Source organism: Dicentrarchus labrax, unplaced genomic scaffold, assembly GCF_905237075.1.
Source record: "Dicentrarchus labrax unplaced genomic scaffold, dlabrax2021, whole genome shotgun sequence".
In the NCBI taxonomy this organism is placed as follows: Eukaryota; Metazoa; Chordata; class Actinopteri; family Moronidae; genus Dicentrarchus; species Dicentrarchus labrax.
In genome coordinates this window covers 14617200-14640426 of record NW_026136707.1, presented here as the reverse complement: position 1 = coordinate 14640426, position 23227 = coordinate 14617200, and the positions used below count along the sequence as shown (strand labels likewise).

The 23227-nt window shown below is 37.6% G+C and overlaps 1 protein-coding gene across 26 annotated transcripts in view; it reads left to right on the top strand.

The window, feature by feature from the left end:
• The window catches only part of LOC127366526 (B-cell receptor CD22-like), a 43845-nt gene extending 32150 nt beyond the window's left edge, over positions 1-11695 (top strand). For 7 of the 26 annotated variants that reach the window (XM_051405539.1, XM_051405537.1, XM_051405538.1 and 4 more), the window contains 5 exons: positions 9680-9940; positions 10067-10157; positions 10528-10620; positions 10760-10829; positions 10911-11695. In XM_051405539.1, the coding sequence (XP_051261499.1) occupies positions 9680-9940; positions 10067-10157; positions 10528-10620; positions 10760-10829; positions 10911-10943 (548 nt within the window). In that variant the 3' untranslated portion in view covers positions 10944-11695. The remainder of the gene's footprint in view (positions 1-9679; positions 9941-10066; positions 10158-10527; positions 10621-10759; positions 10830-10910) is intronic. The other 19 variants (XM_051405547.1, XM_051405525.1, XM_051405549.1 and 16 more) reach the window with 6 other exon arrangements.
• The last annotated feature ends 11532 nt before the right edge of the window (positions 11696-23227 follow it).

The following is a 23227-nucleotide window of genomic DNA, read 5'->3' as shown; positions in this document are numbered from 1 at the left end:
AGTGTTGCGTTTATAATTTTGTTCAGTGTATTAAAGTCACAGGCTTTTGTTTTGAAAAACAATAATAAAAAAAACATTCTTTCAGCAATCTTTATTTAAAACCTAAACCCTCTGAAGGTGAAAAAGCATATATTTACACAACCACAAAATAGGTTATATCTACATATTTTTCCTCTGTCATTTTCATTTTTTCTGATAGCCTGAAGCCTGAGTCTATAGCCTGTATGATGGACGTCCCAAACTCAGATTGTCTTGAGGCCACTGCTCGTATTGTGATCTTTCATTACTAACATCATACTTAACAAAAATCATCTTTCTATAGATATGGATTATATTATGTTTTTGACATGTGGTCGTGGGCTGGAGGACCAGAAATGCAGTTTTGGAGAAGTATAATGGACAAAGAGAGGAAGATGATGATATTCTGTCTGTTCTTGGCAGGTAACATAATTAGTCACCTCTTTGTTTCCAATCTCAATCCTATTTACACCTTAGAAATCATTGACATTAAAGACCATGACAACGGCCCTTTCTGTTTCCGGATTGAGTTAGCAAAAACATCGACTAATACATCCACCACTGACAAGTTCTCCTTTGTTGAGCAGTGTGTCGAGTTTAGGATGTTCAGTATGTCACCAACTTTCCAAGCTTTTATAAATATATACTAATTTTCTATGTGACAGTGATTTGCCTCTTACTCTTATCTCTTTTCATTTATAGCTGATCCTCCAAAACCTATAATGATCCGCAAAGACAGCCAATCAAGATCATCCGTACACGGTCACCTGTTCAGTCACCCACACCTGCCCCTCCCATGTGCCCAAACTCACATGGAATAAGGGAACTGCAGACATGGCCACTGAGATCCGCAGAGAAGTTCAAAGGGGCTTGTGGGAGGTGCAGTCCATCCTGACGTTCATTCCTGAGGAGAAGGATGACCACACTGATGTCACCTGCACAGCAGCATTTCATGGAAAGCTCAAGTCCCCTGAAACAATGACACTCTATGTAAAACGTGAGATCTTTTCACTCTGTTGGTCATTTATTCCCTTAATTACTGCAGGGAAAGTCTTAATAGCGGGAGTATTAAGGGAGCAGTCACCCATTGATATCTTAATATCCACATAATCTCTTCCTAACATTACCTGCAGAGAATTGTGAGAATATGCTATATTTTGATGTTTATATGCTAGATATATTTGTGCAGTATGGAGGAAGAATGGCTCTTATATAAATTGTGACTATTTGCAGGTGCAGAAAACTACAACCACATCATCATTCTCACAGTGGTGGGGATCGGTACTGCTGTGCTCTTTGGAGTCTTCTGCATCTTAATGGTGAAAAAATACAAGTGAGTTTAGTAAAAACTTACATTACAGAGAACAAAATTATCATTTAACTATGAACAAAGGGGGATGTATGTCCTCTCACCCTGTCTTATTTTTGTTTGTTTGGTAGCTTGACTTTTTCTTGTGTCTGTTTTAAGGAAACGCATTGCAGAGCTTCAAAATCAAGAAGGCAGGTTAGTAGAAAATAAAAAAATAAAAAAATATTTTGGATCAGATTCAAGAGCAAGCATTTTAAATTCTTTCAGTCAGAATGTGATTCATGTATTAAAATCATTTATTGGTCCCATTTAGCATGTTAAACCGGCTCTGAAAATACAATAGAAGTCTATAATACAAAAAATATATACACTATATACAATAAAGTTGAACATGGTACAGATGGAAAACTGGAATGGATAATTGTACATGTGCAATGTTACAGGGTATTGTGCGAAACAAAAAGGAACTTGCTTAGCAAGTTAATGGTTTAATCCGCGGATGTGGGGGGTACTGGGTGCTGTGGCATTGTGAAGTCTGATGGCTTATGGCACAAATGAGCCTCTGAAAGCGCTTTGAGGCACGTGGCTGAATCAGTCTGTGGCTGAAAGTGCTCCTGAGCTGCCTCAGCTCAGCATAGAAAGGATGAGGAGGGTCGTCCATGATGGCTTTCAGCTTCACTCTCATCCTCTTCTCAGTCACTGCCTCCACCCTGTCCATCCCCAAGATGACACTGGCCACTACAGACTGGGAAAACATCCGTAATAACCTAGTACACACATTGAAGGACTTGAGCCTCCCCAGTTTTTTTTTACTCTAATCATATTTAGAAGTCAGTGCAGAAGTGGCTAATTATCATTCCTTTATATTCACTTTGGTTTGTACATCTGTCTTCACACACGTTTGACGTCCACTGGCATGTGATATTACAGGCACTGTGTTTGGTTTTCTCAGTAATTGTAGCCAGCAGTGATACAGTCTGCTGTCTTGTGTGAATGTGTGAATTCTGATAATAATTTTAAAGAGAAAATGTGTTAAAACTGTTTTCTATCTCAATACTGAAAATAACAAATTTTAATTCACCAACACCCACCACTTCCTGTTGTCTGAAAAGTAATATGACATTTTTTCTTTGTACATTAAATTTTAACTTGTGCTCAGTGTGTGACTACTTTATCGTTGTTTGATGGTAATGCCTTTTTCCTCCACAGTGAGGAGTATGTACAAACTTGTTCATTCTGTATACTTTGAGTGAGGGCTATATTCAAGTTTCATAAATATTCAATGGTCTGAGATATTTGGCACTTACTTTAATTAAACAAACGCTAGCTAGTACACCAGACATGTTGTAGAAAAATGTTTTGGACGATGGGTTGTTAAAGACTGACTACCATCAAGGAAGTATTTTATAAACTGGACACTCTGTGCTCATTCAGTCATGTCGGCCAGATGGTGGCACTTTAACACTGTTTAAAGGTAGCTGAAGTCACTGAAGGGTGGAAGTGAAACAAGGAGTGGAAACAAACTGAATTAGATGACAAGTGTGTGATGTTAGAGAAGTAGAAGTAATTTTGTGGTTCTCAAATCAATAGCTCAAGTTGAAGCACATTGTAGAAGTTGTTTTACACTGAGAGAAAATCATGATTCAATTTCCATAACAGTCACTTATCAGTATGAACTTGGTTACAACAACATTTTTGTGAAGAGAAGTAAATCCCAAGCTGGAACTGTGCCACAAAGGGATTTCTCCAGAAGAATTTGTCTTTCAGTCAACAATAACATCAACAAAAAGTAACACAAGGAGTGATTTTATTAATAAACATTAAGTTTTAAATGAGGAAGTTGAGGCCTATGAGGCCTGAATTAATCATACATAACACTAAAATACATGAGGGGCAGTACGGAAATTATGTGAGGTATATGTGTTATTTCTGATGGCTGAAGGGAGGGTGTTCTCACATTTTTGGATTTACTCTCCTCATCAAAAGCAACTAGCTAATAGGATCAGTCAGTACTGATCAATATAAGAGACGTGGATCTCTCTTACTGGTGATTGATTGGTTATACCTTTAAGGAATGCAGTTTTTCCTTTACCTGCAGTAGCTCCTAACTTCAGTTTATTCAGCATCTAAACAGAAAGCAGAACTACAGTATAATAGTGTAATGTACATTTTTAATAAAAAAAATTATTATAACTCTTTGACCTGCTCATTGGAAAACCATACACAACCTGTTCGAGAGGCTATTACATGCACAAACCTTTAACCCTGTTTCTAACAAACAATAAACAAAGTACCGACCAACTTGACAAGTGGGTTAAAGAAACTGGCAGCTTTAGCATAAATGCAATTACAAAAAGTTCTTGGCTCTTGGTTTAAAAAATAAAGAAAAGTTTAAATATTTTGTGAACAGATGATAATTTTGGATTTAATTTCACTTCTGTTGTGTGATTTGGGTGTTAGGACAAAGTGTAGGTTTCAACTACAGTACACATCTCAAATCCTATGGCCATGGTCATTCTACGAACAGTAATTATAAAACAATCAAGCCCTTTGAAAACAAAGTTGAAATACTGAACTTTAGTTACACGATCATGTGGGGGAAGAATTTACTGAAAACAAATATAATGGCAAGCAGCACTTCATACTGTGATTTAAAGGCAAAACCACAGTAGGTTTAGTGGAGATACAACATACAAATATTTTATCCTCTGAAACAGAATAAAGTTTATGTGGACTGTGTTTGACTATCTGTTTGTAAACACAAAACTTAATATTATACAGTTTATATTATATGTAATAAACCAAAAGTACAGAGATGAAACCTTAAACCAGATCAAACTCAAACACTGATGATACATACCTTATGTTACATATAATTAGAACTTTTAACAAGATGAAATGTATAAATAGTTTGATTGAAGGAATCTCCTGATTGATTAACTATGATGAATACAAACTGATTGCAAGATCCATTAATCAGCAGTGATTAACTTGCATTGTTACTGCTGTGTTTAATCTCATTCAGAGAGATACAAATAATTGTTCCTTTGATGGCAGACGAGATCAGGCCTTGTCTACCCTGGAGGACTGTCTTTAAAATGGAGGAACCTGAGCACCTATCATTCATTTCTGGAACTTCAGCAGATAGACCAGCAGCAAGGAGGATCTCTGTGACCTGTTTTAGTAACCAGGTAAAAAACTATTTTGTGTAGATTCTACAGTTTATGTGCATGGTTCATGTATAATACTAACACACACTCATTTGATACATTTTCTGTTTTCTGGTGCACAGATTAAATCATTGTGTATCCCGAACGTCCATTTCAAGAACATTTCCTGTCATGGGTAACTCAGCATCCACCGGCTTCATTACTCCCACTCCCAGGAAACTATCCTGGGGGTGCCAGAAAGAGGACACAGTCAAGCTGAAGGACTTCTTGACGCAGTACGAAGAGGATCTCTGGAGAGTTAAAAGAAAGCAAAGTTTATCTGTTAAAAAGGTCCACCTGACTCGCAGCATCTGTTACGTCGACCTAGCTGCCCAAGACAGCAACGGTTTTCATCCAAACAGGGGTGAAGTGCTGAACCCTGCTTTTGTTGGAGATCCTAGCCGATGAATGACTGAATTCACTGTGGACAATTTAATCTACGCAACAACTCAGCAACCCTCTAAGATGTGTGATGTTTGAAGGAGTAACTGCAAACAAACCCCTGTATGGAACATGAGAGGTATTTTATAGAAGGCCTCTGCTACAACAGTTCATCTCTCACCACAAGACTAAAGGTGTGAACCCATGAACAGGAAGTAAGAACTAATGCACAATAAGATAGGTCACTTTTTGGAGAAATGAAAACAAAACTTTTTTGCTTTGTGTGTGATGAGTCAAACATGTTAAACACTTCCACTGCTCATATATTAGCAGCACAAGCACAAATAACACGAGACATCCAATCATGTTACTTTATTAGCTGCATCAACAGAGCAACGGAAATTCAGTCTCTGTGTCTCTGCACCTGTGATACACGATGTGTAAGGTACAGTAAATGTCATTTTCTGGTAGATAATTTTCAGCTTAGTTAATTAATTAACTAACTAATAATTAACTGAACTTACTAAATAATTTGGTTGTGATACATGTGTTTGCATAAACAATTGACTAAAGTAAACACTATGTACTTTTCAATGAGTTACATGTCATTGCTTTCAGTCAGCAGTTGCTGCTCAAGAAAATGTGCCATATTTGTATAACATGGATCTTATATCGTTGTATATTACATTGTTTGTAACTACCCTTTAAGCAAGCTTGTTATACAAATACATTCAACCTTTCAGTTTATTCTGTTTTGGCTTCTCAATATGCTGCGTGTCATTCCCACTCTCTGCCCCCCTTTCCTGTCTGTCTTCAGCTGTCACTATAATAGAAGGCAAAAAAAATACTCACAAAAAAATAAAAAATGATGAATTGTTCTCACATCTCCAAGTGAACATGTCCGTGGTCGTTGGTCACTGTGGTTTCCTGATGACTTTGTTCACCTTAAAAGAACAAGCACATTCACAGTCTGTGCCAATAATAAAGTAGAACATGTTAACAAATGACACCAAACTATTTTATCATTAACAAATGATTTTAAAAAGTGATATTCCAACAGCTATACAAAGTACTGTTGTGCATATTCCAACTCAGAGTAGACTCGTACTAAGGAAGGGCCCATTAGCAGTATTTAAAGTACTTACAGCAAGTCAAGGGAGATAATGCTTTATATGACCTGAATAACAAGGGAGTAATTCATTTGTTTGGGGGATTGGTGATGAGTTCAAGGACTCTAGGTTTCATGGAGTGGTTAACATGCCTTACAAAAATAAAATTGGAGAACTTGTGATTTCTAAGAAAGATCCCTTAATATCAGAAGAAGGAAGTGAGAGCAACAGGATGGCACACGTTGAAATAAAGCCAAGAGATTTAAAGCAAAAATAATAATAAAAAAGAGCTAATATAGCTCCTTTCCCTTTTTGGTATGGTTTATGGCAGTAGTATCGCGGGAACAGTTCACAGCACAAGACAAGTTTAAAAAACACTTCCCCAACGTACGTCTGATGTGACAAAAGTCTGTGCAGACCAAAGAGTGCATGTATGGTGTGTTAAAAGTGGAATGGAAACTATAAGTCATTTCACAATAGGAGGAAATTACATTGGTACAGCACAAGCCTGGAAATTATTGTCACTTTATTTGCAGGTCTGACCCTGAGAGGACAAGATGGATTCTTTAAAATGGACTCTGTTTTTGGTGTACCTAAACATCCACGGTATGTAACATTCTCTACACTGTATATGACAAAAAGTACAATTAAACTGTCAGCTTTATGTCTTTGTGTATTTTATTTTGTGTTGTATTACAGTTATTCAAACTGATAGCTCACCTTGGACAATTAAGGTGCCATCCTCAGTTAAAGGTCTCCCTGGATCCTGTGTGGTGATCCCCTGCTCATTTAACTTCCCAAATCCTTCAGGGAAGACACTCACTGGATTCACAGGGATGTGGACTGATGCGACAAATCAGATCTTCTATCACCCAGATAAGTCTAAAGTGATGAAGCAGTATCAGAATCGGGCAGAGCTGATCGGAGACGTCGGGCAGAAGAACTGTTCACTTAAGATTGATCCCCTTCAACAAAGTGATACAGGACCTTTTCATTTCAGGATTGAAATACAAAACTTGGACAAATATTCTTACAGAGAGAACACAGTCTCTATTACAATGATGAGTAAGTAACATTTTCAACAAACATCTTTAAAAGTACAGTTAATGCCTGCATTTTCCCAGAAGTCTGTTTTTAATTCTAGTGTTGTTTCCTTGATGTTTTCCTTTTGACATTCTGAATATTATTCATAAATACGTTAATAACATTAATAAGTCAGTCCTAAACAATGCTGGGCTCATTACTAAAAGAAAATAAATCATTTTCTTATTACTCCCTGCCAACATTAGTTACAGTACACACAGTTGATAATTGCATCCTTTCTCCTCTTCTCTACCTCTTATGTGCATGAATCCATAAAAATTGCAATCTAGATGAAAAGCACACCTTGCTCAAATTGATGACAAGACACAATCTTTTACTTTCCCAAGAATCTGTCTGAAATGACTTAGTCAAACATTTCATCCACTGCATATTCAGCTACAAGCTTAATTAGGTTGTTGTCGCTTGTAGCCTGCTGTCCACGATTAAATTCCAGCTATGTTTGTTAAAATCAGAGTAATGGAAGTTTTCTGACCGCCATCGTGTAGTGGCACTGTTACTGTGCTGATCCCAGAACACTGAAGACAGCAAAATGAACTATTGTTGTTTTGATAAAGTAGTCAGGCAATAATTCGCCCTTTACCATCATTCTGTGAGCAACCATAATCTGATTTGTTTATGTTGCACACGGTGTGTGAGCAGCAACAGTGAAAGTAACTTTGATAAAAGTAACTTTGGTTACCTGGCTGATAGGTTGGAGGTGTTCCTCTAACATCTTATTATGGCTGATTATCCCTCCCATATTTCAAACTGTCAAAATCAGAAAGTGCATGCTGTCTTGTTTTGTAGAAGATAGTAGCCAGTGTCAAGGTAACTGACTAACATTTTGCACTTCCTGTGACTGTCTTATTTTAGTTAATGTCCTAAATATATCCTAAAACTTGAAATCAGAAACCTTTGAATTTGTGATGTAACTATGAATTTAGAATTAGTTTGATTATGTAGAACTGCCTTTGTGGAAACAAAGCAAGTTAAGTTGACATACAAAAATGAAGTTATCATTTTGGGACTGTTATATATTTCTAACCGGAACTGACTAAGGGTAATATATGAGATAGATGAAGTCAAAAATAACTCAAGTCAGTTACTGTGTTGTTTTTGTTATGTCAGCAGTCTCTTGATTTAGGATTTTCAAGGTCCTTTTTTCAATTTTTGTCAACTAAAGTGCTTCAACAGTTCTTAAATATCAAAACGAGGCCAGAATACATAGTTTTGAAAGACATAACATAGCTTTTGCCTGGCCTTTCGGGGCGGCAGTAGGTCAGTGGTAACCGTAGCGTGTGTGCATGATTTTATTTAGGGACCTATGTGTGTGTTTAAAAATTGAGTGAAACATTTTTTTTCCTTCTTTCTTGTTGTCACAGGTGAACTAAATCCGATACATTTCTCTGTGAAAGAGGAGGTAGTGGAGGGTCAGACTGAGTTTGCGTCTTGCTCTGTGTCTCACTCCTGCCCCTCCTCTCCTCCCGTCTTCACCTGGAATCACTCTGGAGAGGCACTTTTCCAAGAACAGCAGCTTGAAAATGGTCAGTGGAATGCAACATCTAAGCTGACCTTTCATCCCACCAGAGCCGATCACAACAAGCCTTTACAGTGTACTGTGAGATACAAGGGAGGGCAGGAGCATGAAACATCCAAGGTCCTCAAAGTAAAATGTAAGTATGTGACAATAAAAGATGATGCTCGTAAGTGCCTCACAGTTAAAAAGACGATGAAAAGAATCTTTTTAAATAATTAGAAGAACTTGGAGCAAGGAAGCCCTATTGAAGAGAATAAAGATGTCATTTAAAACAAAACCTCACTGGGGCCAGAAAGCAGGAAAATAGCTGAACTAATAATTTTCTGATCAGCTGGGATGCCCTGGAAGCTCACCTGGTAGAGTGCCCGCCCCATGTAATAAGGCTGAGTGCTTACTACCCTGGTCCGTGTTTGATAGGCACCTATGCTGCATGCCGTCCCCTCTCTCTTTCCCCCTCCCTGCCTCTCTTATTGCCTCTATCATTGTCAATAAGAGCATGTTGCAATGCTAGCGGTAACATTTAGCTCAAACCACCACTGTGCCTAAGTTAAGCCTCACAGAGCTGCTAACATAGCTGTAGACAGCTCAGCTTTGACATTACTTTGTGAAAGACTACAAAATGTAAACATTTGTCTGTAAAAAACACTGTGGTATTATCAATTGTATGTTTCTGTGCAGACGCCCCAGTGAATGTGAGGGTTGAGCACGAGTCAGCTGTAAAGGAAGGAGAAACAGTGCAGCTGACGTGCTCCAGTGACGCTCACCCTCCTGCCAGCAGCTATGAGTGGTACAATGAAACTCGTGCTCAACTGCATCAGGGAAACGTCTTCAGGCTGCCAAATGTCTCCAGACACCACTCAGGCACCTTGTACTGTACTGCCATCAATGAAGTAGGACGAGGCAATTCAAGCCTTGTGCAGCTCAATGTGTTATGTAAGTAAAGAGTTACAGTCCTGATTTAAAAGAGAACTTTTATTTAAACATATATAACAGGAGTATGGCTAACTCACAACTGCATTTCTTGTCCTTACAGATGCTCCTGAGATTAAGGCTATATCCTCCTGCTCCTCAGAGGGAGATATGGTAAAGTGTGTGTGCATTGTTGAGTCCAGGCCTCCCAGCATGGTCCACTTTGTGCTTTCTGACAGAGTCCTGCCAAGCACCAAGGTAGAGAAACATGACTCTGTTACCATCGGGACTCTGCAAGCAGAGCTGGGATCTTCTGCGTTTGTCCTCTGTCTGGCAAACAATACGCAGGGCAATGCCAACGTCACACTCTTTTTACCTGTTAACAGTAAGGAGGTTTTACCATTTAAAGAAAGCATGATATGTGCATGACATAGGCCTATATAAAGAATGTTGGCATGAATTGTATACTGAGAAAGAGAAAAATGACACCACGTGGTTCCTGTTTGGACAGGTAGGATGCAGAGTCTTTATATTATTATCGCCATTGGAGCAGGTGCAATTTTGGTGATACTTTTAACAGCAGTGGGAGTTGTTAAAAAATGGTAAGTTGATATTCAAAGTGTTTCTGTTTGTCTTTTCAGTTTCTTTTTTTACTATAGCATTCAAATCTGGGTGATATAGGACATTTTAAGTGTGCATTTTTAAAAATGCAGTGGTAAACAGACACCAGAAAGGAATATATAGGCCTACTGTACATTGAAGTCGTGCATGTGGAGGTATTTGGTGGAAATGTGTCTAATAATAATAGTACGACTACATCACTTTGATGGGTGCAGAAAGTCAGCTTGCAAATGTATAAAGGGTATGATAGAATGTGTTCAATGCTCCAGTTTGCATGGTTGGGTTTCAGTGGTTGTGCAAAGTGTCTTAGCTCTTTTCAGAGTCTTAAATTCAAAAATGTCACTCTGCCAGTAGGGGGAGATCTGGAGAGGCACCAACATCGCACATGAAAACCATGCATGCAGAAAAAGATGTGGAGCTCTCTCAGTATGCTGCAACAAAAAGGTTTTAGTTGTTCACCTCAGTTTAAAAGAAAGTTTGTCCATGATGTTAAATGACACAAGGAAGCTGATAATGCATAACCTTGTGTGTGTTTAGGCGGTAAATTTGTTAAACATGTTTGTTTTCTGCCTTCTGTCCTCAGAAAAGAGAACTATGATGATGTGCATTGCCCTGGCATTTATGCCAATGATCCTGTATATGGCAACATGGAGGTATATAAAGATTTCTTCACTCATTCATTATTATTTCCATGCATGAAAAAACAGGATGAGTTAATCATGTTTCCTTTACAGGCTGACGATGATGCAGTATACGCCAACATGTAACATCGTTGAATTCACTGGAGGAACAAGAAAGTTGTAAAAAATATTACTTTTATCTGTATATAACACATTATTTTTCTGTCTCTGTTTTCTGTCTGTGTTGTGATTCACATACAGTATATGAAAAATGTTATTCATGGCTAAAAATAGCATTACAATGAATGCACTTGTGTTTGCTATTAAGGACATTTTATTTGTGAAGCATCAAATCATAACAGAAGTTATCTCAGTACACTTTTTATGTAACCATCCAATAACATGACTGTTTTCTTGCTGAATAACAAATGAAGTGCAGATAATGTGTGGAACTTTTTGTGAACGTTTTGCTATTTGAGCAACATGGTCATGGTACTTTAAATCTGCCTGTATGTATTAGAACATGACAGCAGCACTTACGGTTCATGTACCTTCACAGATTGTATTAACGTGTTAATCAACTAAAACAATGAAGTGAAAATAACCTCTGTGTGTTTGGTCAATGTGGAAAAAGCCTTGGTTTTTTGAAAGTGTGTTCATGGTAAATTGACAGGAAGTCAAAGAGGAAGCTGGTCACCATCATAGCTGATAAAAAACTTAAGTGTAAACTGTCACACATTTCAGATCTTGAATAGTCATACATTGTCAACGGAAATTCACTTTGAGAGATACAGTATTTCTCAGTTAACAGTCCAAACATCTGATCTCACATTAGTGCACAACTACTGTCAGCCACAGTGTGTAATGTGCAGAAATAATAAAGTTTAACTAGCAGCAAAGTTGTCTGTGTATCTTTTATTAGATCAATCAAGAACAAGTTGTGTATATTATCACATTTGTATCAAGGAAACACCCTTCAATATAACACTTATACTTCCTATAACCTTCATGACAGTAGAATTTATAATAGTTCAATGCTTGAAACGACAGTGACTGTAAAACGCAGAAAGATAGAGCCAGTGTTCTGTGTTACTGTTTAACATGGCAGCCTCCATGAAAGGCATCTGTAGGTATAAATGGCTTTTTCTAAGAAAACAAAGACACAACAATTCTTATTTTTAGGTGATTACACTAATGAAAACATAGTTATGCATATTATATTCCCTTTCTGCCAATAGATCCTCCAAAATGTTACACACTGAACCTTTAAGGCAGAAGTGCTAAATATTCAAAACACTTTCAAAAATATATTTAAAATCCATATACACTTTGTGGGGTAAGATGACCATATTTATCACAAATTACCAAAACTATACTAGTTTATACATAATTATACTGTAATCATATTCAAACATCAAGTATATTTTTACTAAATGAACAATGTTCTTAAGGGGGGCTTCATTCTGCATTTCGCCCTCCTGTTTTTGTGCAATCATACATTTTAAAAAAGGTAAACACACAAAGAAAATTACATTTAAGTTGTATTTAAAGTTAATTAGACACAATAAATCAGAAGAGGCCTTCAATAGTGAAGCATTTGTGAAGTAAAGCTGCTTCAATCTTAAGGAACTCATCAGATATGAGGTGGTAACTGATCATGAAAGTAAGACTGATTAAAGAGTAATATCTACTGATTGTGTTTCTTAATTCACACTGTATACATGTACTTGTACAAATGTAGCAGACATTAGACTTTTCAGTGTTTTTCAAACAATTACAGACTGAAAGGTGATATTTTGGCCATGCTCTGGGCTCACATTAGAATCATGGAGCTTGTCACCTCCTTCTTTCCTCTATACTGCACTGTGCAGTTCAAAGTCACGTTGAAGTCAGCAGGTAGAGGGTTAAAGGTCAGGGTTGACACTGTTTCCCACGTCCAATTATTCAGCTTCTTTGATTGGTGTGTGATGATTCCAGTGCGACTCCAGGTGAATTGAGGGGGAATAGATGGGCAGGTGTGAGACACAGAGCAGGAGGCAGTTACGTCATCATTCACCTTCACAGACAGAGATGGAGGCGGTGGATTGCCTGCAGAGTTGAAACATGATATCAACGTGACTCACAATACAATGGATAAAATATCACTTTACTGCTTAAAAACGATTAATTTATTCTATTCAATACTCACGAATAACATCAATGGACACTGCTTGGTTTATGTAGGAGAAGCTATTGTATCGCGGCATTTCGATCCTGAAGTAGAAAGGGCCGACATCAGTCTGCCTCACGCCATCCAGCAGCATGGTGCAAGATTGCAGATTTCCCAGAAACTGGGTTCGTTTTCTGTACTCCTGAGCCAGTTTCCATTTGGGGAGATTGGTTGAGACAATCTTCTTCCCTTTCATCCAGAATCCTCTCCACCTGTTCAGGATCTCATTTGAGTTAGGTTTGGGGTAAGTGTAGGTGCAGGGAATAACCACACAGGAGCCCTGCAGGGCAGGAATCTTTGTAGGTACGGTTGCTGTCCATTGGCCATTAGAGGACTGCACATCCTGGATCCCTTAAAACAATAAAAACAACTCTGATTTATCCTTGAGTGTAAGATGAAGATGAAGTTTTTGTTTGAACAGCAATTTTTAATTTTGAGACTCACCATGTAACAGCAGAAAGGAAAGCCACCACTTCAGCTCCATCACTGATGAGGAATAGATGTTTTTTGTTGTATTTGTGCACACATACAAATAATTCACTCACCTCTGAATATGCCTTCACTTACAGAGCTTGTGAGATTTGTGCCATGTCTTTGGGTGTCATATTTATAGTCTAGCTCCATCGTTTAAAGTTTCAAGTGTTACCAAATGTTTTTTTGTGAGTTGATTTTTATTCAGCTACAACAGAAGCCCAGGAGACACATGTTGTTGCAATATGTCATTACTTTCTTGTTGACTGTCCTCTGTTTAATATGTTATTTCTGTTACTTTTTTCATGAACAAATGAATAAAGAAAGAAATTCCACAGAACATTGAGTTCCAGTAATGCACAAAAGATACAGTTAGGCTCACCCCAGATGAAAAAACATGAGATGTATGAAAAAAGATGAGTCAACAAGTGTTAGTGTTATGTGGTTTAGACCATCACATGATGTCAAAGACATTTTTAAGCTGAAGGCCCTCCGAGTCAAGTAGTAGTTGTTGAATGTATTAGTGGCCTATTTTTTGTTGCAGTTTACTTCTAACTTAATACAAATTTACTTCTATTAATACAATTCACCTATGTGAGTTTGCAGGTAACATTCAGGTTAATTGAAAAGTAATTTTGAGGAGACAGGGATGCAAACATTGGAGCATGGAATTAATATAAGATTATTTACTGTATATATTCTAGTATGGACAAATCTTTTTTGTAGTTTAGTTTGTCACATAAGAGAAAACTACAGAATAGGCATGCAGTAAAAACTAACTTTACACAAAAAATCTGAGAGACAAACCCTGGGAAGACAACAGTCTCTGAGCTATGTTGATAAACCAGTGACAAATATGCAGGACACTGATACAACCAAGGTTGAGAAAGTCACATTCCTCTTCAAAATCTTGTCAGCCTCCTTTGTTTGGTGCAAATTTGCCTCCAAAGCCAGTTTGCACTGACGTAGTGTATTCATTTAGTTTTTCTCTATAATGGTGAAGTTTCTTATGACAAGACTATGAGGTGACGCCTCTAAATGCAAAACTACTTCTTGTTAAAAGAAGCATTGTCATTGATGAGTCATTAATAACTAATAACTTAGAAATGTGAGAGAGTGAAATTTGTGTCAGTGCAGTCACTGTTGCTTGTGGTGAGAAGTAAGTAATGCTTACTAACATGCAGCGCTTTTCAAAGTGCTTCACAGTTTAAAAAAAAGATGAGGAAAAGCATTCAAATTAATCTGAATATTTTTTGAACATTCTGAACAACTTGGGGCAAGAAAGCACCATTAAAGAGGATAAAGATGACATTAAAAATGAAACCACACTGGGGCCAAGAAGCAGGAAAATAGCTAAACTAATGAATTTCCCATCAGCTGGGATGCCCTGGGAGCTCCCCTGGTAGAGTGTGCGCCCCATGCATACATACTTCCATGCATCCATATATACTTAGGTTCTTATTATATTTCTGATTCTATTATTTACTTATATGTATTTACCTATATAAACATTTCTATTCAATATATATTGTGTTAGATATTGTAATATAATTATTATTTATATTGTTTAACATTGTGTGAGCACCTTGAGCAACTGTAAAAAACACATTTGCCCCTAGGGATGAATAAAGTATTTCTGATTCTGATTCTGATTCTGATGCACTAAGGCTGAGTGCTTACTGCACCAGTCTGTGTTTGATTTCAGCCTGTGGGCCTTTGCTGCACGGTGTCCCCTCTCTCTTTCCCTCTTCCTGTCTCTCTTAAGCTGTTGCTGTCAAATAAAGGCATAAAAAAGCCCAGAAAAATAAAGAAACAAATTCCCATCAACCTGGCAAATGTGAAAATGCTAACACTGTAAAATAAGAAGGTGAACACGGTTCACAGAGCTGCTAGCATAGCTCTCGACTTCTTGTCTGTTTATGTGCAGTGACATCAGCTCAGCTTTGACATTACTTTGTGAAAGAGTACAAAATGTGAACATATGTCTGTAAAAAACAATGTGGTATTATCAATTGTATGTTTCCGTGCAGACGCCCCAGTGAATGTGAGGGTTGAGCACAAGTCAGCTGTAAATGACGGAGAAGCAGTGCAGCTGATGTGCTCCAGTGGTGCTCACCCTCCTGCTGCAGTTTACATCGTTGGGTTTCAGTGGTTGTGCAAAGTGTCAATAGCTCTTTTCAGGGTCCTAAATTAAAAAAATTAATTCTGCCAGTAGGGGGAGATCTGAAGAGGAACAAACATCTCACACGCTGCAACATAAAGGTTTTAGTTGTTCACCTCAGTTTAAAAGAAAGTTTCCCCATGATGTTAAATGATACAAGGAAGCTGATATTGCATAACCTTGTGTGTGTTTTTGTGGCAAAGACAGTGACTGTAAAACGCAAAAAGATAGAGCCAGTGTTCTGTGTTACTGTTTAACATGGCAGCCTCCATGAAAGGCATCTGTAGGTATAAATGGCTTTTTCTAAGATAACAAAGACACAACAGTTCTTATTTTCATATAATTACACTAATGAAAATATAGTTATGCATATTATATTCCCTTTCTGCCAATAGATCCTAAAATATATTACACACTGAACTTGTGCCCAATATTCAAAACACTTTTAAATATTTTATTTTCGTATTAATTGTAAATATTTAAAAAAAAAATACACTTTCTGGGGTAAGATGACCATATTTATTAAAAATTACCAAAACTGTATTACTTTATACATAATCAAACTGAAATCATATTCAAACATTCAACAGTTTTTGTGCAATCATACATTTTAAAAACTGTAAACACACAAAGAAAATTACATTTAAGTTGTATTTAAAGTTAATTAGACACAATAAATCAGAAGAGGCCTTCAATAGTGAAGCATTTGTGAAGTAAAGCTGCTTCAATCTTAAGGAACTCATCAGATATGAGGTGGTAACTGATCATGAAAGTAAGACTGATTAAAGAGTAATATCTACTGATTGTGTTTCTTAATTCACACTGTATACATGTACTTGTACAAATGTAGCAGATATTAGACTTTTCAGTGTTTTTCAAACAATTACAGACTGAAAGGTGATATTTTGGCCATGCTCTGGGCTCACATTAGAATCATGGAGCTTGTCGCCTCCTTCTTTCCTCTATACTGCACTGTGCAGTTCAAAGTCACGTTGAAGTCAGCAGGTAGAGGGTTAAAGGTCAGGGTAGACACTGTTTCCCACGTCCAATTATTCAGCTTCTTTGATTGGTGTGTGATGATTCCAGTGCGACTCCAGGTGAATTGAGGGGGAATAGATGGGCAGGTGTGAGACACAGAGCAGGAGGCAGTTACGTCATCATTCACCTTCACAGACAGAGATGGAGGCGGTGGATTGCCTGCAGAGTTGAAACATGATACCAAGGTGACTCACAATACAATGAATAAAATATCACTTTACTGCTTAAAAACGATTAATTTATTCTATTCAATACTCACGAATAACATCAATGGACACTGCTTGGTTTATGTAGGAGAAGCTTTTGTATTGTGGCATTTCGATCCTGAAGTAGAAAGGGCCGACATCAGTCTGCCTCAAGCCATCCAGCAGCATGGTGCAATTGCGAGATTGCAGATTTCCCAAAAACTGGGTTCGTTTTTTATACTCCTGAGCCAGTTTCCATTTGGGGAGATTGGTTGAGACAATCTTCTTCCCTTTCATCCAGAATCCTCTCCACCTGTTCAGGGTCTTCTTTGAGTTGGGTTTGGGGTAAGTGTAGGTGCAGGGAATAACCACACAGGAGCCCTGCAGGGCAGGAATCTTTGTAGGTACGGTTGCTGTCCATTGGCCATTAGAGGACTGCACATCCTGGATCCCTTAAAACAATAAAAACAACTCTTATTTATCCTTGAGTGTAAAATGAAGATGAAGTTTTTGTTTGAACAGCAATTCTAATTTGAGACTCACCATGTAACAGCAGAAAGGAAAGCCACCACTTCAGCTCCATCACTGATGAGGAATAGATGTTTTTTGTTGTATTTGTGCACACATACAAATAATTCACTCACCTCTGAATATGCCTTCACTTACAGAGCTTGTGAGATTTGTGCCATGTCTTTGGGTATCATATTTATAGTCTAGCTCCATCGTTTAAAGTTTCAAGTGTTACCAAATGTTTTTTTGTGAGTGGATCTTTATTCAGCTACAACAGAAGCCCAGGAGACACATGTTGTTGCAATATGTCATTACTTTCTTGTTGATTGTCCTCTGTTTAACATGTTACTTATGTTACCTTTTTCATAAACAAATGAATAAAGAAAGAAATTCCACAGAACATTGAGTTCCAGTAATGCACAAAAGATACAGTTAGGCTCACCCCAGATGATAATACACACTTAACTTTCTTTTATTGTCTAGTTTGATAGTCAGACACAACTGAAAAATAACAGATAAATCTAGGAATAAATAACTTCATTTAAAGGCCACAGTGAGTGTTTTCACACATACAGTGATATGTCGTTTCGTTTTTCAGCTCGTACACACGTTTGTTTTCACTCTGGTCCAAACGCCGCACCACTGGCAGGGCTTTATGTTTCCATGACAACGGACCGGAAAAGAAGCGTGTGACGTCATGTTTAAAACGCTGTTTTTGTTGCCTGGACTCCAGTACTCCAAGTTTTAGGGGTGCTGAGCCCCTTTTTAGGGGTGCTTCTCGCCCATGCTGTATATATTCTTTTAAAGTATGGACAAACCTTTGTTTAATTTAGTTTGTCACATAAGATAAATTACAGAATAGGCATGCAGTAAAAAGTAACTTTACACTAAAAAATCTAAGAGACAAACCCTGGGAAGACAACAGTCTCTGAGCTATGTTGATGTGGAGGTGGGTGTGGTTTGCACTCAGCTGCAGAGGAGAGAGCTGTGGGGAAGGCTTGGGAGAGCAGCGCCTGGTGAGTTGATTGTCTCAGCTGATACCCAGGAACTCATCACTCTCACCTCTTTTAAGGCAGTAGTGTGCTGGACCTCGAGGCTCGACACATGACAGAGGAGACACAACTGGAGCAGACCTGTATGGACTTCAGGAAGCAGGCTCAGTTGTGTGATTAGTGTGTGTGCAGCAGTCAAAAGAATGTGCTGGGGTTAGTAGCAAGTCTTGCTACAGTTGATAAACCAGTGCCCAACATGCAGGACACTGATACAACCAAGGACGAGAAAGTCACATTCCTCCTCAAAATCTTGTCAGCCTCCTTTGTTTGGTGCAAATTAGCTTCCAAAGCCTGTTTCTCTATAATGATGAAGTTTCTTATGACAAGACTATGAGGTGACGCCTCTAAATGCAAAACTACTTCTTGTTAAAAGAAGCATTGTCGTTGATGAGTTATTAATAACTATTAACTTAGAAATGTGCGAGAGTGAAATTTGTGTCAGTGCAGTCACTGTTGCTTGTGGTGAGTAGTTAGTAATGCTTACTAACATGCAACGCTTTTCAAAGTGCTTCACAGTTTAAAAAAAAAAAATGAGGAAAAGCATTCAAATTAATCTGAATATTTTTTGAACATTCTGAACAACTTGGGGCAAGAAAGCACCATTAAAGAGAATAAAGATGACATTAAAAATGAAACCACACTGGGGCCAAGAAGCAGGAATATAGCTAAACTAATGAATTTCCCATCAGCTGGGATGCCCTGGAAGCTCCCCTGGTAGAGTGTGCGCCCCATGCATACATATTTCCATGCATCCATATATACTTAGGTTCTTATTATATTTCTGGTTCTATTATTTACTTATATGTATATACCTATATAAACATTTCTATTCAATATATATTGTGTTAGATATTGTAATATAATTGTAAGATGAGATTTATTTTGTGAATTACTTTACTATGTTTATTGAATTTGCATAAATTAATTAATGGTAACTACATATATAAACATATTTGTATTCTGTTCTACAATGTAGATGAGGAACTACATGAGGTGTATGTTACCTGTAATGTTACCAATGGTTAAGATTGGCAGAGTGATATGATGTAAAGTAGTGTTCAGTTGTCCTACTGTTGAAGCGGACATTAAAGTGGATTGAGTAACCAAGATGAAGTTGTCCCGTGCTTTTGCTTTACCCACGACCCAAAGGTACTTTTACTACAGTAACTATCAAGTTATGATTAACGGTAAGAATAACCAGTGTCACATAATTATTATTTATATTGTTTAACATTGTGTGAGGACCTTGAGCAACTGTAAAAAACACATTTGCCCCTAGGGATGAATAAAGTATTTCTGATTCTGATTCTGATTCTGATGCACTAAGGCTGAGTGCTTACTGCACCAGTCTGTGTTTGATTTCAGCCTGTGGGCCTTTGCTGCACGGTGTCCCCTCTCTCTTTCCCTCTTCCTGTCTCTCTTAAGCTGTTGCTGTCAAATAAAGGCATAAAAAAGCCCAGAAAAATAAAGAAATAAATTCCCATCAACCTGGAAAATGTGCTCACCCTCCTGCTGCAGTTTACATCATTGGGTTTCAGTGGTTGTGCAAAGTGTCAACAGCTCTTTTCAGGGTCCTAAATTCAAAAATGTAATTCTGCCAGTAGGGGGAGATCTGAAGAGGAACCAACTTCTCACATGCTGCAACATAAAGGTTTTAGTTGTTCACCTCAGTTTAAAAGAAAGTTTCCCCATGATGTTAAATGACACAAGGAAGCTGATATTGCGTAACCTTGTGTGTGTTTTTGTGGCAAATTTGTTAAAAAAAACACATGTTTTCTGTGTTATGTCCTCAGAAAATATCCTATATATTGCAACATGGAGGTATATAAAGTTTAATCCATAGATTAGCATTACAATGAATGCACTTGTGTTTGCTATTAAGGAAATTTTATTTGTGAAGCATCAAATCATAACAGAAGTTATCTCAGTACACTTTTTATGTAACCATCCAATAACATGACTGTTTTCCTGCTGAATAACAAATGAAGTGCAGATAATGTGTGGAACTTTTTGTGAACTTTTTGCTACTTGAGCAACATGGTCATGGTACTTTAAATCTACCTGTATGTATTAGAACATGACAGCAGCACTTACGGTTCATGTACCTTCACAGATTGTATTAACGTGTTAATCAACTAAAACAATGAAGTGAAAATAACCTCTGTGTGTTTGGTCAATGTGGAAAAAGCCTTGGTGTTTTGAAAGTGTGTTCAGGGTAAATTGACAGGAAGTCAAAGAGGAAGCTGGTCACCATCATAGCTGATAAAAAACTAAAGTGTAAAGTGATCATGTCACACATTTCAAACATGGCAACTTACTCTCTATGACCTTAAACAGCCATACATTAGTCAACAGAAATTCACTTTGAGAGATACAGTATTTCTCAGTTAACAGTCCAAACATCTGATCTCACATAAGTGCACAACTACTGTCAGCCACAGTGTGTAATGTGCAGAAATAATGAGGTTTAACTAGCAGCAAAGTTGTCTGTGTATCTTTTATTAGATCAATCAAGAACAAGTTGTGTATATTATCACATTTGTATCAAGGAAACACCCTTCAATATAACACTTATACTTCCTATAACCTTCATGACAGTATAGGATTTATAATAGTTCAATGCCAAGCTAGTTTTATCAGTATATTAAAGAGATTATTATTAATAGATTATATTTTATATATGTTCTTTATAATGTCAACGTGGTGAAAGAAATAAAATATTCTGTTAATTTGTTTTTGACACTGAAATGACCAGTGAGCAGGATTTAGTGGCATCTAGCAGTAGAGCTGAAGATTACAACTTCCCCGATTCACCTTTCCCTTCCAAGTGCGAAGAAGAAACAACAATGACCGTGAAACGCAAAAAATACAAGCGGCCCTATCTAGAGCCAGTGTTCTATGCTACTGTTAAACATGGCAGCCTGTAGATTAAAAAAACATTTAAAAAACAAATACACTTAGTGGGGTAAGATGACCAAATTGATTACAAATGACCAAAACTGTATTAGTTTACACATAATCATACTGAAATCATATTCATATTCAAATCATAGTAGTGAAGCATTTGTTATGTAAAGCTGCTTCAATCTTAAGGAACTCACCAGATATGAGGTGGTAACTGATCATGAAAGTAAGACTGATTAAAGAGTAATATCTACTGATTGTGTTTCTTAATTCACACTGTATACATATACTTATACATATACAAATGTAGCAGACATTAGACTTTTCAGTGTTGGGCTCACATCAGAATCTTGGAACTTGTCACCTCCTTCTTTCCTCTATACTGCACTGTGCAGTTTAAAGGCTTGTTGAAGTCAGCAGGTAGAGGGTTAAAGATCAGGGTTGACATCGTTTCCCACGTCCAATTATTCAGCTTCTTTGATCGGCGCGTGACGGTTCCAGCGCGACTCCAGGAGAATTGAGGGGGAATAGATGGGCACGTGTGAGACACAGAGCAGGTGGCAGTTACTTTATTATTCATCTTCACAGACAGAGATGGAGGCGGTGGATTGCCTGCAGAGTTGAAATATGATACCAAGGTGATTCACAATACAATGAATAAAATATCACTTTACTGCCTTAAAAATTAATAATATATTCTATTCAATACTCACGAATAACATCAATGGACACTGCTTTGTTTATGTAGGAGAAGCTTTTGTATTGCGGCATTTCGATCCTGAAGTAGAAAGGGCCGACATCAGTCTGCCTCAAGCCATCCAGCAGCATGGTGCAATTGCGGGATTGCAGATTTCCCAAAATCTGGGTTCGTTTTTTGTACTCCAGAGCCAGTTTCCTTTTGGGGAGATTGGTTGAGACAATCTTCTTCCCTTTCATCCAGAATCCTCTCCACCTGTTGAGGATCTTCTTTGAGTTGGGTTTGGGGTAAGTGTAGGTGCAGGGAATAACCACACAGGAGCCCTGCAGGGCAGGAATCCTTGTAGGTACGGATACTGTCCATTGGCCATTAGAGGACTGAACATCCTGGATCCCTTAAAACAATAAAAACAACTCTGATTTATCCTTGAGTGTAAGATGAAGATGAAGTTTTTGTTTGAACAGCAATTTTTAATTTGAGACTCACCATGTAACAGCAGAAAGGAAAGCCACCACTTCAGCTCCATCACTGATGAGGAATAGATGTTTTTTGTTGTATTTGTGCACACATACAAATAATTCACTCACCTCTGAATATGCCTTCACTTACAGAGCTTGTGAGATTTGTGCCATGTCTTTGGGTGTCATATTTATAGTCTAGCTTTGTCCTTTAAAGTCTCAAGTGTTACCAAAATGCTGAGGTCATAGTGTGAGTGGATTTTTATTCAGCTACAACAGAAGCTCAGGAAAGACATGTTGTTGCAATATATGATTACTTTCTTGTTGACTGTCCTCTGTTTAACACGTTACTTCTGTTACTTTTTTTCATGAACAAATGAATAAAGAAAGAAAGTACACAGAACATTGAGTTCCAGTAATGCACAAAAGCTACAGTAAGGAAAGGAAAACAATTCAAATGTGAGTGAAATTTGAAGAAGTGTTGCTTGTGGTGAGTGTTTTTCTTTCACAGTTGGCCATTTACCACCAGTTAGATTAAGCGTGCAAAATTAAAGTTTGCAGTAGAACATTTAACAAAGCCCACCACATTCAGTCATAATAACACAATAACTTACACTTTTCAATTCTTGTATTTTCTTTTTGTTGTCTGAAGAGTCGTAATTCAGTATGAGTCTGGAAGTAGGGCATGAATGCAAAGGGCCTGTTGCTCACCAAAGTAAAAGCAGAACACAGTGGCAGCATCAACA